Raw genomic sequence first — 19970 nt, forward strand, 5'->3', positions numbered from 1 at the left:
CTCATTTTGAATGTGATGCCACACAGTGCACATGCTCACTCAATGGCATCTACTGCCCCTACTGACTAGTACAGTGAAGTCATCACTGTTCACACATGTGCACTCCAGTCCCCTCTCCTTGGCTGCCAGGTTCCGTCCATGTAGTGTAAATGATTCTCTTTATATTAATAATGGCTGGACTTTTTCCGGACAGACATTGTATATGTACGTGTGTGTGTGCAGCAAATTTAAGCATCTGGAATAAATGTAAAACAACCATACTTTTAAAAATATATTGCCCTGGCTGGTGTAGCTCAGTGGGTTGAGCGCGGGCCTGTGAACCAGACGATCACGGTTTGATTCCCGGTCAGGGCACATGCCTGGGTTGCAGGCCAGTTCCCAGCAGGGGACTCACGAGAGGCAACCATACATGGATATTTCTCTCCTTCTCTCCTTCCCTTCCCCTCTAAAGATAAATAAATAAAATCTTTAAAAAAATAAAAAATATAGCTCTGCCCCTGGCTGCTGTAGCTCAGTGGATTGAGCGTGGGCTGGGAACCAAAGGGTCGCCAGTTTGATTCCCAGTCAGGGCACATGCCTGGGTTGTGGGCCAGATCCCCAGTGGGGTACATTTGAGAGGCAACCACACATTGATATTTCTCTCTCTTTCTCCTTTGCTTTCCATCTCTCTAAAAATAAATAAATAAAAATCATATATATATATGTATATATATGTAAAACTTCTTATTGTAGCCACTTAACGATTTGGAAAAATCATAATAGTTACCTTCCCTAATTAAACTACATGAGACTTTCTTATCTGAGTGTTTATGGTCTCAGTCAGGTAGGGATGTGATGATTATTTTGAAAGGATGGGTATTGGAGGTTCTAAAGAGCAATTATTTTGTCTTAGATAAATATTTTAGCAAGCATTAAAAATTTTTTGGCTGATGTATCTCACCAGTTATATATTTTTATTTTTCTGGAAACTTGTTAGAGCTACTTGGGTCATTAAAATAACATGAACCCTGTTAAAAAGCAGTGAGATAGGCACACATCTGACAACAACTGAATTTAGATCCAAAATATTTCTTGGACCCTTTAAGAAAACAAATGTGGCGCTTAAAAGAGGGTCGCAGGTACAAGGCGCGGCAGCTAAAAGGTGGCACTTCTAGGAGCGAGGCCCCTGTGCTGGAGCAGCATTGGAACAAGGACTCAGCGTGAGTGGGCAGAGCTTCCTGCTAACACACAGAATTAAATAATTTTACTGAATTACATGTTTTTCATAGTCACATTTGTGACTCTAGAAAATGAGTTAGAAAAAAATCAAAAGGAAGTTTAGATTGTTTTTTTGCTGTGAACAAAGGTTCTAAAGCAGTGGGATTTTCTACTGTTTTACACAGTAAATATTTGCAAGTTTGACCTCTACCAGGGTACCAAGAAATGAACGTGGTTTTTATTAACACCTCTACCTATGGCTAATGAAATGAGAAGCACAGAGATCTAGTGAATGATGTACATTGCCAGGAAAATATTTACAGGTGCTGTTCTCTTATAAAAATGTTTAGAAAGATCAAATTTTAGAAGATTATCCAGCTCCCTATGAATATTATCTTCATGTGAGCAGTTGGGTACAGGAAGAGCCCTGTATCTGCTTGTATCATTCAGTTATGAACCGAATAGATGGGGCTTGGTGTGTACACATCTGAACAGGTGGCCAGCTTGCCTCGTGTACACAGAATGGCTGCAGCAGCCAGAGAGCTGGTGTGCTTCATATATCCCAGAACCACCCAGCAGAGCTCCAAGCTTCTGGTTGATAGCTGTCCCTGCCCCGGGGCCCAGTACAAGCCCTACGCTGATGGCCCAGTTTGGCCACCCCTTTCCCACTCAAAAAGCCCCACCGCACCCACCTCACGTGTCACCACGCACCTTGGAGAGGACGTGCTGCCCCGTGACGTGGAGAGCAGACTTGCCACCCTAATGTGTGTAGGGACAGACAATACTTAACCATAAGACTAATTTGTAGACTGAAGCACAGATGTACCACAGGGAGCTGAGGCTTCCTGGTGTGAACCTTTCTTTGCTGTAGGTTGCTTTCACGGAGAACAGGCATGCCGCCATGTTAACTGCCCTGCTGTTTATTTTCTTATCATCTCCTCCTTTTTAACTTAAGAAATGCTATTCCTTTTTATGATTGTGTTTATTTATTTTTAGAGAGAAGGAAGGAAAGGAGAGAGCATGAGAGAGAAATGTCAGTGTGCAGTTATGTCTCATGCACCCCCTCCTGGGGACCCGGCCTGCAAACCAGGCACATGCCCTGACTGGGAATAGAACCAGCGACCCTTTGGTTCGTAGGCCAGTGCTCACTCCACTGAACCACAACAGCCAGGGTCAAGAAAAGCTATTTGTATAGTAAAACCCGTTGTACATATTCATGGAACTTTAAAAATGTTATTTAATAATAAAATCAATTATAGTTCAATGACTATACAGTAGAAAATCCTAGGCTAAAGTAAATTAAACCTTAACCATTGGGGGAAATGGCTCCCAAGGAGTCAGCTGTGATTAGCAACTACTTATTCTAGCACTTACAATTTAACATTAGCCTCATTAAACTAAATGGTTAAAGAAGTAATTAAAGACTAAAACAAAGAAGCCCTTTAGAAAAAAATACTAATATAATTCTATAGTCTCTTGTATCATCTATCGTATCTGTTACCTGGAATGTTGCCCATAATCAGTTCAGCAAGTTCTAAAAAAAAATGGAAATTTAAAACTATGTTTTAATGTGTGTGCATTTTATCCTGCAAAGACCATGAATAATTATGTTAACACTTATTCTTTTCACGTGTTTGTTGAGATTTTCAGTGTGGAAATCATGTGCTTGGTATTGGGGAGCTGACAGATGGTCAGCGATGGAGGCAGGGATGCACAGACACACCCCCTGAAGCTAGGACACCGCTGGGGACACAGCGAAGGGGGGGCGTCTGCAAAGTGCTGTAGGGATGGGGGACAGGTCAGTTCCTCCCTGGGTAGTGTCTGCCCAAGGCGAAGCTTCTGACAACAAAAGGTAGCTAAACCAAAATGAAAAGGCCCTTTCACTGGCAGGCAGTGTAGTCGGAACGTAGCTGGGGGTGTCCGTGCAAGTTTTGATGAACTGAAGTAGAACCCATCCTGTTGGGGTGTGGGTATGAATGTATGGTGCCGGTCAGTGTGGACACTGGGGGCACGCATTAGCTGACGCTGGGCAGCTTCCCGGGGTGACCATCACCCACGCGTGAGTTGACCTTGTGTTTAACACAGGGAAATGGGTGAAAAAGGAAGGACTTCTCTTAAATAATAGACGACAGAAGGTGGGGATGTTTTGCTTTGTTTGTTTTCGGAGAGCCCTCTAACAGAGCCCCCAAACTCGGGGACACACTGCTGGGGAGCTCTCTCCCCTCCCGGGCCCTGGGGTGGCATCGTTTCCTCGAGGAGGGTCCGGACTTGGCCGCACGTGCATTTCTACAGCCTCTCCTCCTTTGCCCTTGCAGGCTGAACTCCATTGACGTGAAGTATCAGATGTGGAAGCTCGGAGTGGTCTTCACTGACAATGTAAGCCCCTCCCTCCCACCAGGCCCGGCGGTCTCACCTCTGAGGCTGCCGCTTCAGACTGGAGGATGCTAAGCTACTTGCTCACGCTATTCAAAATTGGCCCATGTAGTGGGGAACCCAGTGGGGGGAGACCTGCGGGAATAAATGGCTGACCAGCTCTTCTCTCCTTCCATTTCTTTCAACAGCTGAAAGATTGAAATAAGGATTTTTTTTACACAAGAATAGAACCAAGATGAAAATTCCCACGTATTTTCATTTATGTTTTAGTGGGCAATGGTACATGTCTCGCTTTGCAGATGTTAAAAAGAACATTCTAAACGTATAAAAAACTTAACATTAATTGCAATAGATTTTAGTTTCTTCCAAAATAAAGAATCAAGTTACTGTGCTGATCTTCCATTTATCTGAGAGTCTCAAAGCCTATGAGATAGATGTAGTTTCACTTCATACCCAAATACATCATGTGAGAGAGCCACTTGTCAGGACCCCTTTCCTGGCCTGCTTCTGTATCATTACATTTTTGATCCCTAGAATTTTCAGTTTGAATCACCGTAACTGCCAGTTGTTTGTCCCCATTTGCTGGCTGTGGGAAGTTGCTGGAGAGAACCACGAGATTTGGCTGAACAGGTCAACCAGGAATGTTCCTTGCAAATGTCAGGCCGCCTCCTCCTGCCCCTCTCAGCCCTCTCACAGGCCTCCCACTCCCAGAACAGGAAGGCCCCCCCTCCCCCCTGCCAGCCTCCTGTTGCTCTGCCTGCTGCCTTCTCCCTCACACAGTGCACAGGCACATTTAGTCTTCAAGTCTCTCTCTGATTTTAGCATTGACTTTTAGAGTGGACGTGAGTTCCATTCTCCAGAAACTGGTGACACCCACAGCTTCTCCCACCTCCACCCCCCACCCCAGCCACTAGCCTGGGATCTTAGAGAACTGTCCTGAGAGCTCACCTGTTAGTAAGGGGTCCTGCAGCTGATTTCTTCTCTAACGGCCGAAGCAGCTCCCCAAGTAGAAAGGGATCCCGGCCCCGTGACTGGAATTCTGTGACTGTGGCGTCCAAGAAGACGGCGCGAAGGGCGGTCGTGGTAGAGCGCAGTCCCACAGGTGGCGCTGTCCGGGGTCCGTGTCCTGATGTACGTGCGTCTTGTCTCCACAGTCCTTCCTCTACCTTGCCTGGTACATGACCATGTCCGTTCTCGGACACTACAACAACTTTTTCTTTGCTGCTCACCTTCTCGACATTGCTATGGGGTTCAAGACGCTGAGAACCATCTTGTCATCGGTAACTCACAATGGCAAGCAGGTAAGAGGTTATCTTTTTCTCTTGCAAAACTGAAAAGCAATGATATGCCAACAAAAATAAAACCAGACCTCATGATAATTATGCTGTTTAATTTTTAAAGATTTTTTTGAACAGAGGCTCTGCATTGTTTCTCTTATAAACCAGGGGGACTGGTAGTATGAGTGTCACCTAGACCTGCATTTGAGTCTCAGTGACTGACTTGCAGTGGGACTTCATATTAATTATTTAGCTTCTTTTAAAAGATTTTATTTATTTTTAGAGAGAGGGAAAGGGAGAAAGAGAGGGAGAGAATCATCAATGTGCAGTTGTCTCTTGAGTGTCCTCTACTGGGGAACCTGGCCTGCAACTCAGGTCCATCCAGCAGGCCAGTGCTCGATCCACTGAGCCACACCAGCCAGGATTTATTTAATTTTTCAATCTCAACTCCCTCATTGTGTAAAATGAACACAGTAAGAGTTCTACCTCACAGGGCTTTTCTGAAAATTACATAAAAATACCAATGTGAAGGTCTTAATACAGGCCCTGGTGCACGTTAAGCTCTCGGAAGGAGTTGTTTTGCTCCCAATCAGAGTTTGCTCCCTGTGGTAGTGTGGGGCACCCGCATGCAGTGCAGCGTCCTGGTGCAGCGGGGGTGTTAGTGAGGGCACGTGGATGCTGTGTTCCTAACTCAATTACATTGATTAGAACTGGATGCTCATGTGATCTTTTCTCCACTCTTAACTTGGACAGAAAGTACAGGAATGCCCCAAACTGGACAAGGTCATGCTACCTGGAGGAGAGGGGGCTTAGTTCCAGAAAATCAATTCACGTTGCATCACGGAGCCCAAGTGTACTGTTAACACCTTAATTTTTAATTAACTTATATTGGAAGCATGCATTTACTGGTTCATTATCCACCTGTCACATGTCCATGGTAACACATTCCGTGAGGTTGAGAGTAACTGAATCCTTCTTTGCCAGAATCCCATATTTTAATCCCATATTTTTCCAAAATCCAGCATATTTTTAAATCAGCGCTCCCCTAAAAATCTAGAATGGCATCCACAGTAAACTCACATGATCAGGAACACAGGCTCCTACACCCGGCACACCGCTCTCAGCCTGGGGCTTTTGTTTCCAAGTCTGAACGTGACCACATGGTGCGTGGTGCCCGGGACAGACAGCACAGCGCCGACTCCCCCTCAGGAAGTCTGTCTGACACCAGCGTCTTTAAAGAACTGGAGGTGCTGAGTCTGAGGCGCATGTCACCCCAAAGCCCTAGCACCACTTAAAATTAACTTCTACACCTTTGTTGTGACCACTGCTTCACTTTGTACAGTCAATTTTTCATTTGCAGAAATATATAAAACTTACCAATCCTTACAGTAAACATGCAGAGATTTTACAGAGACTTTGTACTTAATTTAGAGACCTGACTGAGAGACTATGTCTTATCCAGATAGTTATGAAGTGATTTTTAAAAGACCTACTAAACGCCACCACAGTCAGAGGGAACACAGGGTCCGATGCTGTCTGAGGGAGTGGACGTGGAAATAGAGTACTCCACTGTGCTTCGCACTCCTGTGGTACGGCCGTACACACATCGTCACCGACTCGGTGAAAGTCACGTTTTAACGGACACGTACTGTAGAAAAGTAAAGTTTGGAATTAAGGAAGGGTGACACGGAGTTGGAAGAGGACTTCGAAAACTGTGACATGTAATTACACAGTGAAAACAACTGTTCTTGGAGCAGTGCTGGTTGTCGGCTCTTAAAGTGTCTTTCACTTTGATTATTGCTTTTTGTTCACAAAGCAAGATGCCTCAGTTTCATTTTTTAATATTACACATTCTTCCGTGTGTTTCTGGATATTAGAGGCAATTCACATTTCTATTAAGTTTGAGGATATGATTAAAAGAGAAAATAATTTCTGATCTGTCTTACTATCATGAAGTAAACAAGATCGTTCTAATGAGGAATGTAAATCATTTAAAGGGATAGACCTCATAAAAAGGAAGAGCTAATGCGGCACCTACTGCCAAGTATTTAGAGGATAGAAAATGAACATTTTAGGCTGCTTATTAATATTATTAAATACCAGTTTAGCTAGGGAATTAGAGTTTGTTTCTATTCCAGCTACAGTATGCATTTATCAGCCAACTAGGTAGTTGCATTTTGCAGAAAGTGGTCGGGGGACGTGGTGAGAACAAGTCCCGGGGGCGGCGCTGGGCCGGCCCCGCCCCGCCTGGGTCCGTCTGCCTCTGGCTGGGCATCCAGGTCCGCACTGCACCAGCCGCCCCCTCCCACGGGGATGCCCTGCAGGTCGTGTTTCTGATGCGTGGCCAATGTCACCCTGCCTTGCAGCTTGTGTTAACCGTCGGCTTGTTAGCCGTCGTCGTGTACCTCTACACTGTTGTGGCATTCAACTTCTTCCGGAAATTCTACAATAAAAGTGAAGACGGTGACACCCCAGACATGAAGTGTGACGATATGCTCACGGTAAGTCTGTGCCATGTGGTCTCACAGGAGTGGAAAGTGCGTCTGCCCCTCAAGGTGAGCAGTTTGTGCGGTTTCTCAGTGACAGTGCAGGGTAGGAGCAGGGACCCAGTTTTCACTCCTCACGGAACAGGCAGGGCCGTTTCTGCCGGTTTTGCGCGTCTACCCCTGTGCAGCCCAGTGGCGGTGGATCCCTGCGCGTGGCCTGAGCAGGGACACCCCGTGAACCTTGTACACCTGTGTTCCTGGACAGCAGGTGAAGTTACGTTTCAAGAGAACAGTTTGAAGCCTTAGTTACTCGTTCATCTCAGCAACTTTAACTGGAGTTAATAAAGTCCAAAAATACGTATTTTAATAGAGCTCTTAGCTTTTGCTTTTGTATTCAGTGCCCTGGCCAAGATTACCTTCCCAGTCTCGGTCGGCAAATGAACAGATGTCGGAGCTTTCACATTGCTCCATCACTGCTGTCTAGGCTGCCCTCCGATGCCGGCCAATCGGAGCTGACTGCAGAGGAGATCGGAGGTCACCAGGGAAGTTTGGCCAAGTCCACGGCTGCAGGGCGCCTCCTTCCTGAGCGCCGGGTCGCAACACCCACAATCAGGGTGGGTGCGTTAGCATCGAGACTGACACAGTCATGCCAAGATTACTCTACCAAAAAGTAATATCCCAGAGGAGCAATGAGAACTAACATTCTAAAGACCAGTCACTAAGGCAGCTTTTGTACCAGGGAATCCCAGATCAGTGGAACAGAACAGAGAGTTGAGAAGTAGATTCAGATGCACAAGGAAATTAAAAATATGATCATGAAATGAAAAATAACCATATTGCTACCATAGACACACCATTTGGGGAAAATTGATAAAAGTGAATCAACCTAGTTCTTTACATCAAAATAAATTCTGAATGGAACAAATACTTGAATGCAGGAAAAAAGGAAACAAGAAAAGAACAGAATTTGACCTTTCAAATAATTACAGTAATAGTAACAATTTTTAAGCGGGGACAGGCCTTTTTGGAGCATGACAAAACCTTAGGACCCAAGAAAGAATAAAAAATTACTTTGAGAAGAAACAGGTGTGAGCGAAATCTCAGACAAAAGACAACCAAGGAACAGTGTAGCTAACACTGTAGCCGAGGGCTGGTGTCCTCAGTTCACAGAGTCCTTGTCACATCACCAAGAAATAAACAAGCCTTTTGAAAAAGGAACAAATGTAGGAGCATGCAACTCACAGCGAATAATCAGTCAGCTCATGGCTATGCAAAGGTGCTCAACCTCTGTCGTAATTAGAGAAATGAAAATCCAAACTTTGACCTGTCAGGTTTGTAAATATTCAAGTTGGTTAATTGGTAGAAAAACCTAGCCGTTTCATGACTACTTGTTGGAAATTTAAATGAACAATTTTAGAGAACTCTTATAGTATCTGTCAGATTTTAGGCGTGCTTACCTGTTCACCTGTCAGGTTCCACTGCTCACACTTGACCTCAGTGCATGTCACACACACCTCTCTGTGCTCAAGGGTGTGAGCAGCGGTCACAGATTATCAAGAGTCCTGATTGGATCAGTCATGGCAAACCCCTAGAATGGAAAAGCATGCAGGTATTTTGAGGTAAAACAAACCATCACGTTATGTTTGCGTGGGGCGGGGAGGAAGCCAGACCCGGAACAGCACCATGGCTGACTGTGTAAGGCCAGCGCACACTCACACGTGCAGCAGCGTGTACACTGGGCGCGCTCAAAGTACTCACAGTTTTTCTGGAAGGAAACATAAGAAACCATTAGGAAGGGTCCCTACAGGGACGAGGGCGCCCGTCTGGGAGAGACAGGACTTGTCTCCCTAGCAGCGACCTCTACCAGAGTCCCTGACGGCCGCCTCTCTGGCTCCCCCGCACCCCCACCCCCTGCAGGCCCAGGGGGAGGGCGCGTCACAGGCCCTTCATCTCTCTTCTGTGAACTGCCTTTACCGCCGTGTCTGTCTGTCCGTGACTTGTGGCCCTACAGGGTGGCCAGCAGCAGGGAGCACAGTGGGAGGCGGGGTAGGGGAACTGGGGGGGGAGTGATGAGGCATGAACAAGGGGCAGGTCGTACTGCTGCAGCGGTTTCTCTCTTCCAGGAGAGAAACCTGGTGGTTCTAGTGTCACAGTCCACGGGCCTCCATCAGAAGGCTCTGCTGAAGCCACACTGTCCCTGAGGGTGTGGTGCTCAATGACTTGTTCCAGACTGGAGGGAAGTCGGGGCCTGTGTCAGGTGGAGGGAGTGGTCTGTGACCGTAGGTCCTGCCCACCAGGGGAGGCCACCTGCGGGGCCCCGGGCTGGTCCTTTGTCAGGAGTTGCAGCTCACTGTTGTCCTCCTGGTGTGCTTCGTTTCCACAGGTTTCATCCGTGTGAGGAACCATGTTATTGAAGCAGAGGTGGGCCAGAAAGACGGCCCCTCCCGGGCTGTGAGGAGAGGGGAGGGGGACCCCTGATGTCTCAGCCACAGGCACAGTACTGAGCAAGGGCCTGGGGTTTGTTCTGGTGCAGGGTGTCTGTCCTTGGGGGCAAACTGCCATTGCCCAGCTTTGTGGGCACTGACGTCTCTACAGAGCATGAGAAATGTGCCCTCTGGCCATCAGCCAGGGTGAGGCTACACCCATCGTTGGTGGGCAGCTGAGATGTTCCTCAGAAGCAAGAGAACCCAGGTGCGAGACATCAGCTGCATCTCACAGCTGTGCACCGGGCAGGCAGGTCACTGCTCCGGCCTGGCCACACGCAGCTGACTGCAAAGCAGAGCATCAGCAGCTACAGGGCCTGCGTTCACCTTGACAGTGTCAGGTCTGACAACCCCCCATTTTGTTCGTTTTTTTTTCAATTATAGTTTACATTCAGTATCATTTTGTGTTATGTTCAGGGGGACAGCATAGTGGTTAGATAATCATGTACTTCACAGAGCGTTTTCCCCACTATTTCCAGTACCCGCCTGGCCCCATATCTAGTTATAATGTTATGGACTGTATTCCCTGTGCTGAGCTTCCATCCCCATGACTATTCTGTAACTGTCAATCTGAATCCCTCCACCCTTTTCACTTGGTCCTCCAGCCTCCCCGCCCCTGGCTCTGGCAGCCATCACTTCTGTCTGTGCCTCTGTTTCTGTTTTAGTTCTTTTATTTTGCTCTGTAGGTTCCATATATAAGCAAAATTATATGGTATTTGTCTTTGACTTATTTCACTCACCACTTTTTTCATTCCATTTGCATGAAATGTCTGTCTCCATCTCCTTACTTTCAGTCTCTTTGTCTTTTGTTCTGAAGTGAGTTTCTCGTAGGCTTGTGTCTGCATCTTGTTTGATTGGAGCCTTTAATCTGTTCACATTTAAAGTGATTATTAATAGATGCCTGTTTTTGCCATTTTATTATACATATTTATGCTCCTTTTTTGTTCTTTCTTCTTCTTAAAGAAGCCCATTTAACACTCCTTGCAGATCCGGTTTGGTGGTGAGAGACTCCTTTTGCTCTTCTTGTCTGGGAAGTTCCTTATCTCCCCTCATTGCAAATGACAGCCTTGCTGGGGAGAGTAGTCTTGGTGTAGTGCCCCCTATTCTTGCATCTTATTAATGCCTGTGCAGTAGGTTTTGAAAAGCCAGCCACATTGGAACTATTACTGGCCATTTACCGTTGTACTCACAAAATTAGAGGCCAGAAGCGTGGGAAGTGTCAGGTGTCATTTCTTTAATTCAATTCTAAGAAGCACACCCTCTCTTCACGCTGTTCTCCTTTGCATTTTATCTCGAAGGCAAAGCCCAGCCCACGCACTGAGCTGGACTGTCCTCACTCTCATCAATATTGTATCCGCAGCATCTTGAGTTGTTCTTGTTTCAGGCTGTTTCTTGGGGCCCGAAGGGACCTTGCAAATCTCTATAGCGATGGATTCACCCTGCAGTCTCCATGCCTTACAGCAGGTGGCGCTGTCGCCGCAGTTTTGAAGACTCAGTGACACAACTTCTCTTCCTTTCTTTACTTAGTTGCTTAGGATCAGGGTGTTTTGAGCCTGGGAATCTAATTAAACCGACAGTTATCCAGGTAGAATTTAAAGCTCATCTGGGGGATGGTAGAGGAGAAAGTGACAAATAATCTAAAGTTCTAAAGCCCCAAACAAAAGCATATTGCAGCTGGAGAGCCTTAGAGACTGACTGAGCGTATGCAAGGGGCATCCACCTCCAAAGGGGGTTCTCACACACACACACACACACACACACACACACACACACACCCCGTCCATCCGGAGGAGTCACCAGGGCAGCTCGGCAGAGTTGACCTGGGAAGCTCTCAGGGCCTGCGTGTTTGGAAAAAGCTCCCCGGGAGGCTGAGAGAGAAAGTGTCGTCCCAGTACGTGCGCCGCCCCTAACCATCCCCAGTCTCTTCAGTTAGGCCGCCTCCCAGCAAGCGTCTGACCGTGCAGCCCTTCCCTCACTCTCATCTCCGAGTCTCTTCCATCCTTCTTTCAGAGATAAGACCCTATAAACATCCTCACTGGGAGCTGGACCTGTTCCTGTTTCCTCAAGCAGCCGGGGAGCAGCTACGGAGGGGGCGGGGGAGGCCAGGACTCCTAGTCCGAGGAACCAGTGGCTGCCATCCAGACCTGCGTAGCACTAGTCCCCGCCTTTGCTTGTTACCAGACTCTGAACCAAGCCTTCTTCCTGTTCTCCAGCTCCTTTTAAAAATACCTTATTTATTTATTTTTATAGAGGGGGAAATGGAGAGATAAAGAAAAGGAGAGAAACATCAGTGTGTGGTTGCCTCATATGCGCCCCCTACTGGGGACCTGACCAGCAACCAAGGCATGTGCCCTGACTGGGAATTAAACCAGTGACCCTTTGATTCGAAGGCCAGTGCTCAGTCCACTGAGCCACAGCAGCCAGGGTCCCTTCTGCAGCCCTTGTTACCAGGTTTAAGTTGGTTCTAGGAAAAGGAAGGTGGATGGAAGATTTCCATTTTCAGAGTGGAACAGTAGCCAGTGGCTGGCCCAGCAGCTGCGTTGTGGGTGGGCCGTGCACCTCCTCATCTGCACAGCCTTCTCCCTGTGAGCTCTGGGACGCCCTGTGGTGGAGGCTGGGCCGGGGAGTCAGCACCAAGACCCCACCGGTGAGCGGTGTGCTTGTCCCCTGAACACTGGTGTTCTGCCGACCTCGGTCGTCAGGTCCACAGGCCTGCAGCTCTCAGCCCAGCCGTCAGCCTGTGTCTGACACACAGTGGGATTCCTCCCTCGAAACCCTTAGAGCTGCCACAGAGTGAAGGTGTGCAGGGACACGGTGTGGCCAGGTGAGGCGAGTGGCAGGCAGAGGTCTGCAAAGATGACACGTTCACTGGAGCAGCTTAGCTTCGCCCCATGGCCTTTTTTTCAACTTTACATCAGAAACTAAAAGTGACTCATTTCTCTTGAGGACAGACGCACAGTAAGCAGGCTCCTAAGAGTTGGTTGTAGGAGTCAGAATACCAATACCCTGCTTATTAAGAGTCTGCGCAACAAGCCCACACAGTCTCTTCCCTAGAGCAGCACTCGATGTGGGAAGCCAAATGATCACCCAAAAGTCCTGGTCAGGAGTTAGCAAGAGGGGTCAGCGGTGGTCTTAGTTGCATACGTGCCAGGCAGGACACCCCAGGCCCCTGTGGCTGTCGGTGCAGAAACCTGGGGACGTGTAATGGGGCCTCGGGCAGTGCGAGGCCAGGGCCATAGGAGTTGTCCAAAATGCTGCTTCCGCCCAAAGAGGGGACTGCAAGTGCAGCAGAGCAGGTGACCAGGCAGGTGGCTTCTGCTGTGACTTAGGTAAAGACTAGGCAGCTGCAGTGGTAATGCTGCCCATTTCCTGTGGCTACAGTTGCATTCCTCTGAAGACAGGTTTGAAGAAAAACACAGCACCCCCGTTTTCCTTAATGAGAAATGCGTACAGTGAGAGAGAGCAATCCCCACAGCATCCGAGAGTGTGCAGGGAGCTGAGATTTCTCCCCCACAGACTCCCTGCCAATGATCGACAGCGCTGTTGCTGTAGAGCCACAGTGCTAATACATTAGTGCTCAATGTTTTTTTTAAGGTGGCTGACTTCACATGTTACTTCCAGAGTCTGATTCAGTCGGTGTTACAGGGAATCTGAGTGTTCAGGTCTCTGGGAGGCCTGGGCGTGCAGCCAGATCCTCTGTGGGCGGGACCCCATCCAGCTCAGAGCAGGGGCAGTGCACAGGGGCCGAACTGCCCCACGGCCCTCGTTGTCCACTGCATGGCCGGCGGGCAAGCCTCTTTTCTGAGTGACATAATCTTTATTGAACATGCCCATTAACTGCAGGCATTTGGACTCTCTGTATCCATCAGCAGGTGGCTGTTGAACCTGAGTGTCTCACTGTCTCCTCGCTGCCTGGTCTTTGCCCACACTCTGCTCCCTGAGGTCATCCAAGCCCATGAGGCCACGAGGCCTGTTCACTCCTCGCCGTTCCCGCAGTGACCCACTGGGCCTCTCGTGTGCTGCGTGCTGTCTTAGGCTCTGATGGCCCAGGGGTGACCACAGAGGTTCCTGTGGCAACAGAGCTGTTCTTCGTAGCCCGGGACAGATGGGAAAATGCAGAACAGAGAGCTGGGGCACACAGGTCTGGGGTTCAGGAAAGAGACCCAAGGTAAAGGAGAAATTTTTTTAAGTACTTGGCACAGAAATGAGAGTTAAGCAGGAAGCAGGAACTCTCCAGTGGCAGGAAGGTCCTAAAAGGAAAGAGGCCCGAGAGCCCAGTCCTGGGCGGGAGCTGGCCCAGGAGGCTCCGCAGGGAGGGCCGGAGGGGCAGGGTGGGGAAGAGAGCAGGGCGGGCAGCTCGGCCAGACGCTGCCTTGGGCTGTGCTCCCTGGTCACTGCTGCAGATGGGGCGCTCCTGGGAGAGCAGGGGGTTGGCGGCGTGTGCTCAGCATCCAGAACAGTCTCGGGCTCCAGGGAAGGGTGTTTGGTTGAGGGTCTGAAGGGAGAGTAGGAGTTGGACCAGGGCCGAAAAGATACTGCGTGAGGAGACTGTGCCAGTGAGGGCCTAGTCAGGAACGTGGGCCTGCAGGAGGCGTGGGTCCGAGAACCTCCACGCCGGGATCGGACTGCCTGCCTGCAGGGAGACGTTCGCTGCGGGGGAGCTGGAGCCCCAGGGGCCCACTCGTCCTGAGCAGAGAAAAGCGGATGTGCTGAGCTCGCGGCTCTCAGCCCGGCGTGACTTTGCCCCCAGGGCCCCACTTCAGTTGTCTGCTGGGTGCGGTCCTATTGGTCTCTGGGGGGAGGGCCCAGAGATCCTTCTGGATCACCCTACAGTGCACGGGCAGAGCCCACAACACGGAACTGTCCAGCTCCAAATATCAGCCACACCTGGGGAGGGCTGAGGAGCCCTCCCCGGATCTCCGGGCGGCCCGTGTCTGCAGTGGGCACCTGCACCTCTGCTCGCCGTGGGCCCCCACGCGGGTCGGGAGGGCTCACGCAGCCAGCCGCTGCCGCCCTCTGTCTGCTCTCTCTGTTCCAGGTGGTGGAGGAGGGGGATATTCCGGCATCATATTCACGTAAGACAGACGAGGGGAGGCCTTGTGCTCCTGAGTCCGGTTCTTCTAGCTCTTTCTGTTTTTTCTTGTTACATATTGGGTTCTTACGTGCCCTTTGCTATGTCTGTTATACTCAGAAAAACTGAGCAATGCAATTACATGTAGTTTTGTGTTCCTTGATGTGACGTTGAAGGATTGCCTCCTGCCAGGTGCTAGTGAGGTGTTTCTCAGGTCCATGGGGTGTGGCAGGTGTGAGCAGGGGCCCTGGGACGTTCGTTTCCAGGGCAGCGGAGGGTCTGCATCGCTGTCGCAGACACTGAAAGAAGCAGGGAGCCAGAACGCAGACCCCGACCCCCTCCCCGGCTCCCAGAGTGAGGGGCAGGCGCGGAGAGCCTGGGACTGTGGGGCGTGGGGGCCAGGCCCGCCCCCCAGCACGTGACCTCTCCCCCCAGTGCTACATGTTCCACATGTACGTCGGCGTGCGGGCTGGAGGGGGCATCGGCGACGAGATTGAAGACCCGGCGGGCGATGAGTACGAGATCTATCGCATCATCTTCGACATCACCTTCTTCTTCTTCGTCATTGTCATCCTCCTGGCCATAATACAAGGTAACGGCTCCGCACAGACCCGAGAAGCGCTAGAATCTGAGCCACACAGTGTCCCCGACCGCGGGCAGGGGAAGAACGGCACGTGCTTTCTGGGAGAGCCCGATGAAGCTTCTCCCCCAGCGCCTCTCCCTTGACATCCGTGGAGGAAGGAACAGAAGTGCGGGGTCCCTCCGGGTCCAGGGGGAGGTGCGCCCAGTGGCACCAGTGGCTCTGTAACCCCGGAGGGGAGCCAGCAAACCTCTGCGGGCTCTGCCAGGCGGAAGTCGTGGCGGTGTCAGAGCTGCAGTCGTGGGGAAGCTTTTAAAGGACCGATGCCCGTTCGGTGAGCCCCGGGGCGCGGCGCTGCGACTCCCATCTGAGGGAAGGAGCCCTGATGGGTCTGCGTGCAGGCCCCGGGCGCAGCTGAGAGGGGCCGGGCCCATAGGACCCAGAGCCCTCAGGAGCGGCCGAGTGCCACTGGACCCGGGGTCCCTCGGGGTGAGGTGGCTTTCCTTCTCAGAAAACACTCGTCACCAAGCGTCTGTAAATGTGATATTATCTCTAAGTTCTACAGGCATGAAGTGATCCTTTTTTTTAGTAAAGTCCACGCATGACTCAAAGGACCCATAATCCACCCTGCACACCGTTCCTGGGCGTCACAGGTCAGCAGTGATCTGCTTCCTGTGCAGGCAGAGCCGCGAACACTGGGGAGGCAGCTCGCAGCCCGCTCCCCGAGGGAGGCGGCCGGCGTCTGCAGAGTTTGTTTATAAGGAGCTTGGGGAAGAGTGATTTGCGGTAAATTCCTCCCAGTTCATGTGGCCATGCTGGCTTTCCAGATCACCACAGGGAAATCACATTAGTGCAGTTCTCTGTGCTTCCCAGCACGAGTCTCAGCTGCTGTCTTGCAGCATGAACTCGGTTGTAACATTTGCCAAGTTAACGGAAGGCTTCTCCTGCCTGTCACCTCGTTTTTAACCCCTTCCAGGCAGTGCTGCCCGTAACCACACCCATGTCTGCCCCCCCGGAGGGAGCGCCAGACACGTGCTCCCCACGTCCGAGCGCTGCCTGGTGCGGCTGCCCCTTTTCCCTCCTTGGCGGGGTCTGCGAATGTGATTGTGATTCTCTGGTCCGTCGAGATTAAATCGTGTCTGTGTTTCACGGCAGGTTTAATTATCGACGCGTTTGGAGAACTAAGAGACCAGCAGGAACAAGTGAAGGAAGACATGGAGGTCAGTCCCTGTTTCCGACTCACCCGGGGACGCCAGCACCCCTTGCCCCGCTGCCTCTGTCACGGCCTCCGCCTGTGTGGGGACGGCGTGTGGCACCTTCAGGTTGCCTGTGCCTGGCCGCACACCCGGTGGGTCCGTGCCGACAGCCGTGTGGCACTGTCCTCCCCTCTGGCAGAAGACTGTGTGTTCAGAACGATGGTGTCCCTGGGAGAGAGTGAGCAGGCGACCTCAGAGTGGCACCGGGACCCTCGCAGGAGGGAGCCTTGAGAGCGGGGGTCTGACTTCCCCTCCGGTGATCAGGGGTCCCTCCTGAAGGGACCCCAGGCTGAGTCCTGAAGGTCGCAGAGCTCCGGCTCGGAGGGAGGGAGCAGGCCCGTTCGGGCAGCCTCCCTGCCTGCGGTCCCACCAAGCGCATCACCAGGGCTCCGTCCACGGCGGGTTCTGTGAGAATGTCAGCTGAGAGTTACGTGTGTGGAGACTCAGGGAGGTTGACGGGCAGGTTTTTTCTTGGAAGCTTAAGTGGTTTGGGTTGAATTCTTACACCCTGGTGATGGGCTGGGGAGGGCCGGGCCCACTCACTGGCAGAAGTTTTCGGTCTATGAAAACGGCCTGTGCAGAATAAGACAGGGACTCACACAGGCAGTGCCACAGTCGGACTGACACGTTAACAGGTAACCGTGGGCTGAAACACAGCGGGCCAACTAGTGAGCGGCAAGACCAGGGGTGGGCAGTGGCCATCAGCATTTTCTAGGCAGGAGAGTGTGAGGTTTTTGCTAAGAAAAGTCCTTAATAAGTTGGCATGAGGAGACCTGATAACTGGCCAGGTGCAGAGGATAGACTTTAGGGCAAGCAGGGGTGAACCCCAGTTTCCAGGTGAGCCCCCAGGGGTACAGTTCAGGGACACCGGAGTGACTGAGAGGTGACAGGAGAGCGGGGCCCGGGAGAGCTGCTCTGTGGGCCCCGGGGGGGTGTGCAGACCTAGCAGCCAAGTGTCAACTGCTGCCGGTGACTAAGAGAACTTCGTAAATTTTTTTTAAGATTTTATTTATTAATTTTTAGAGAGAGGTGAAGAGAAGGAGAATGAGAGGGAGCAGATCATCAATGTGTGGTTGCCTCTTGTGCCCTGTACCAGGGACCTGGCCTGCACCCCAGGCAGGTGCCCTGACTGGGAATTGAACTGGCAACCCCTTGGTTTGCAGCCCGTGCTCAATCCACTGAGCTACACCAGCCAGGGCTGTAAATTATCTTAATCATCGACTCTGGGCCCTGGGATCCGGGCTCGGGTGACTAGGTCTCCAGGGGTGTGAGCGGGCGTCCACTGTGCAGGGGAGCTAAGCCCCTGCGGCCACCTGAGGACATGCCACAGGACACCCTGAGCTGGGACGTGTGCCGCCCTGATGCTGGACGCAAGGCCTGCTGTCCTGGGGCTCCGTGGGGAAGGCCCGGCCGGCACTGCTCCGGAGGCTGAGTGCAGAGGGGCGTGGTCGGGGCTGGGGCAGAAGCAGCAGGCACCCCGTTCCCGGCACTGGACATCGTCACTGTGCACGTCCGCTGGTGAACTGTGTGCCCAGCACAGGGCCTAGCACACGGCGGCCCTCTCGGAGTCGGTGAGTGACACCGTCCCCCGGAGACGTCACCTGTCCCTTCCCCCTTGTCATCAGACTCGGTCCAGGTGGGTACCAGGTTTGCAGATTCAGGGGAGAGCACGTAGCATCTTGCTGAGATCACCTGACTCAGTGTCACGAGCAGATGTGACCCGCCAGCCCGGTGTTCTCCCCTTGGCTGGAGAAAATAAGGAAACACGTGCACTGCCCCTCAGCCGTCAGTTCTGCGCTCTTCCCGCCCTGTGGCCGCCGGCTCCTGCGCAGCTGCGCGGTTAGCCCACAGCCAGGCACAGTGTGGCACAGCGGCCTCGGCGTGCGCGTGCCGGCAGCCTGCGTGCTGGTCCTGGAAGAAATACACTGAGTACAAGAAGCGGCTGCCATCGTCGTGGTGAGCTGTGTCCTTCCGTCCTGCTTTCTGAACTCTGACATTTCAATATTTCTTTTGTCTTCTAGACCAAATGCTTCATCTGTGGGATAGGCAATGATTACTTCGACACGGTGCCACACGGCTTTGAAACGCACACCTTACAGGAGCACAACTTGGCCAATTACCTGTGAGTGTGCCCAGGCCGCCTCTCCGCCTCTCCCCGAGCCCCCAGCGTGCAGGCTTCACGCCCCCCCGCAAGAGCACCCCAAGAGCAGGAGTCTGGGCAGGATCCTCCTCCCTCAGGAGCAGGCGCACTGAGGAGAGGAAGCTGAAGTCTGCAGGGCGAACAGTTCCTTCTAGGACGGGGCCTGGAGGGTGGGCGGGCTGCACAGGAAAGGAGCTCAGCCCTGCAGGAGCGCAGCAGCCAGTGCCCGTTGCCATAGGAACCCTCAACTGCTTCTGGGAGATGGGACCTCCCTTCGTCTGAGCACCCAGAGATCTCATAAGCACCATCAGAAAGGTTGAACATTGCTTTAGAAAATGGAAATCTGGCTGTTACTCAGGGCTTGCTCTAACTGAAGTCTGGTAAAATAGGACTCTTAGTGAGTGCCTGACCCAGTGTTAACATCAAGCAGAGTAGAGGCAGAGCAGCCAGAACAGTGGGCCCTGGAAACACGGCTGTAGGCCCTGGCACTTCAGCTCCTGGCTGTGGGCTGCGATGCGGCCGGGCTGTGGCCCTGCCCCATGAGCCAGTGCGGATGCAGTCCAGGCGGGGCCGCCACTGGCCTGCCCACCGCCCCTGAGGGTGGCCGTCTCTGTGCACACAGTGTAGCTCCTTTGAAAATGTGTTTGTAAAGGAGGCCAAGCTCTGTCCTTGCGGCATTTATTTTTCTTTTGGGCCCACTTCTTTGCTCTCACAGCACCGTGAACAGTTAGCCCGCAGCAGGCTCAGGAGTGCAGGCCACACAGCCCGTTCTGACCCGTCTCTCTGTCTCGCAGGTTCTTTCTGATGTACCTCATAAACAAAGACGAGACAGAGCACACAGGACAGGTGGGTGCACGGCGGGCGCGTCCCCAAAGGAGCGCGGAAACGGGGTTCTGCGCTGTGGGCAGAATGCGCACATCAACCACCCTGGCTGGTGTGGCTCAGTGGACTGAGCATGGGCCTGTGAACCAGAGGATCACGGTTGGATTCCCAGTCAGGGCACATGCTTGGGTTGCAGGCCAGGTCCTAGCAGGAGGTGCATGAAAGGCAACCACACACTGATGTTTCTCTCCCTCTCTCCTTCCCTTCCCCTCTCTCTGAAAATAA

At 51.6% G+C, this 19970-nt stretch overlaps 1 protein-coding gene across 2 annotated transcripts in view; it reads left to right on the forward strand.

The window, feature by feature from the left end:
- The window catches only part of RYR2 (ryanodine receptor 2), a 544399-nt gene that overhangs the window by 519323 nt on the left and 5106 nt on the right, over positions 1-19970 (forward strand). For both annotated transcript variants that reach the window (XM_053667877.1, XM_053667878.1), the window contains exons 97-103: positions 3513-3573; positions 4725-4871; positions 7214-7348; positions 15323-15479; positions 16623-16687; positions 18745-18845; positions 19658-19709. In XM_053667877.1, coding sequence (XP_053523852.1) covers positions 3513-3573; positions 4725-4871; positions 7214-7348; positions 15323-15479; positions 16623-16687; positions 18745-18845; positions 19658-19709 — 718 coding nt within the window. The remainder of the gene's footprint in view (positions 1-3512; positions 3574-4724; positions 4872-7213; positions 7349-15322; positions 15480-16622; positions 16688-18744; positions 18846-19657; positions 19710-19970) is intronic.

Source organism: Artibeus jamaicensis, unplaced genomic scaffold (genome assembly GCF_021234435.1).
Source record: "Artibeus jamaicensis isolate MK-2021 breed Jamaican fruit bat unplaced genomic scaffold, CSHL_Jam_final contig_473, whole genome shotgun sequence".
Taxonomy (NCBI): Eukaryota; Metazoa; Chordata; class Mammalia; order Chiroptera; family Phyllostomidae; genus Artibeus; species Artibeus jamaicensis.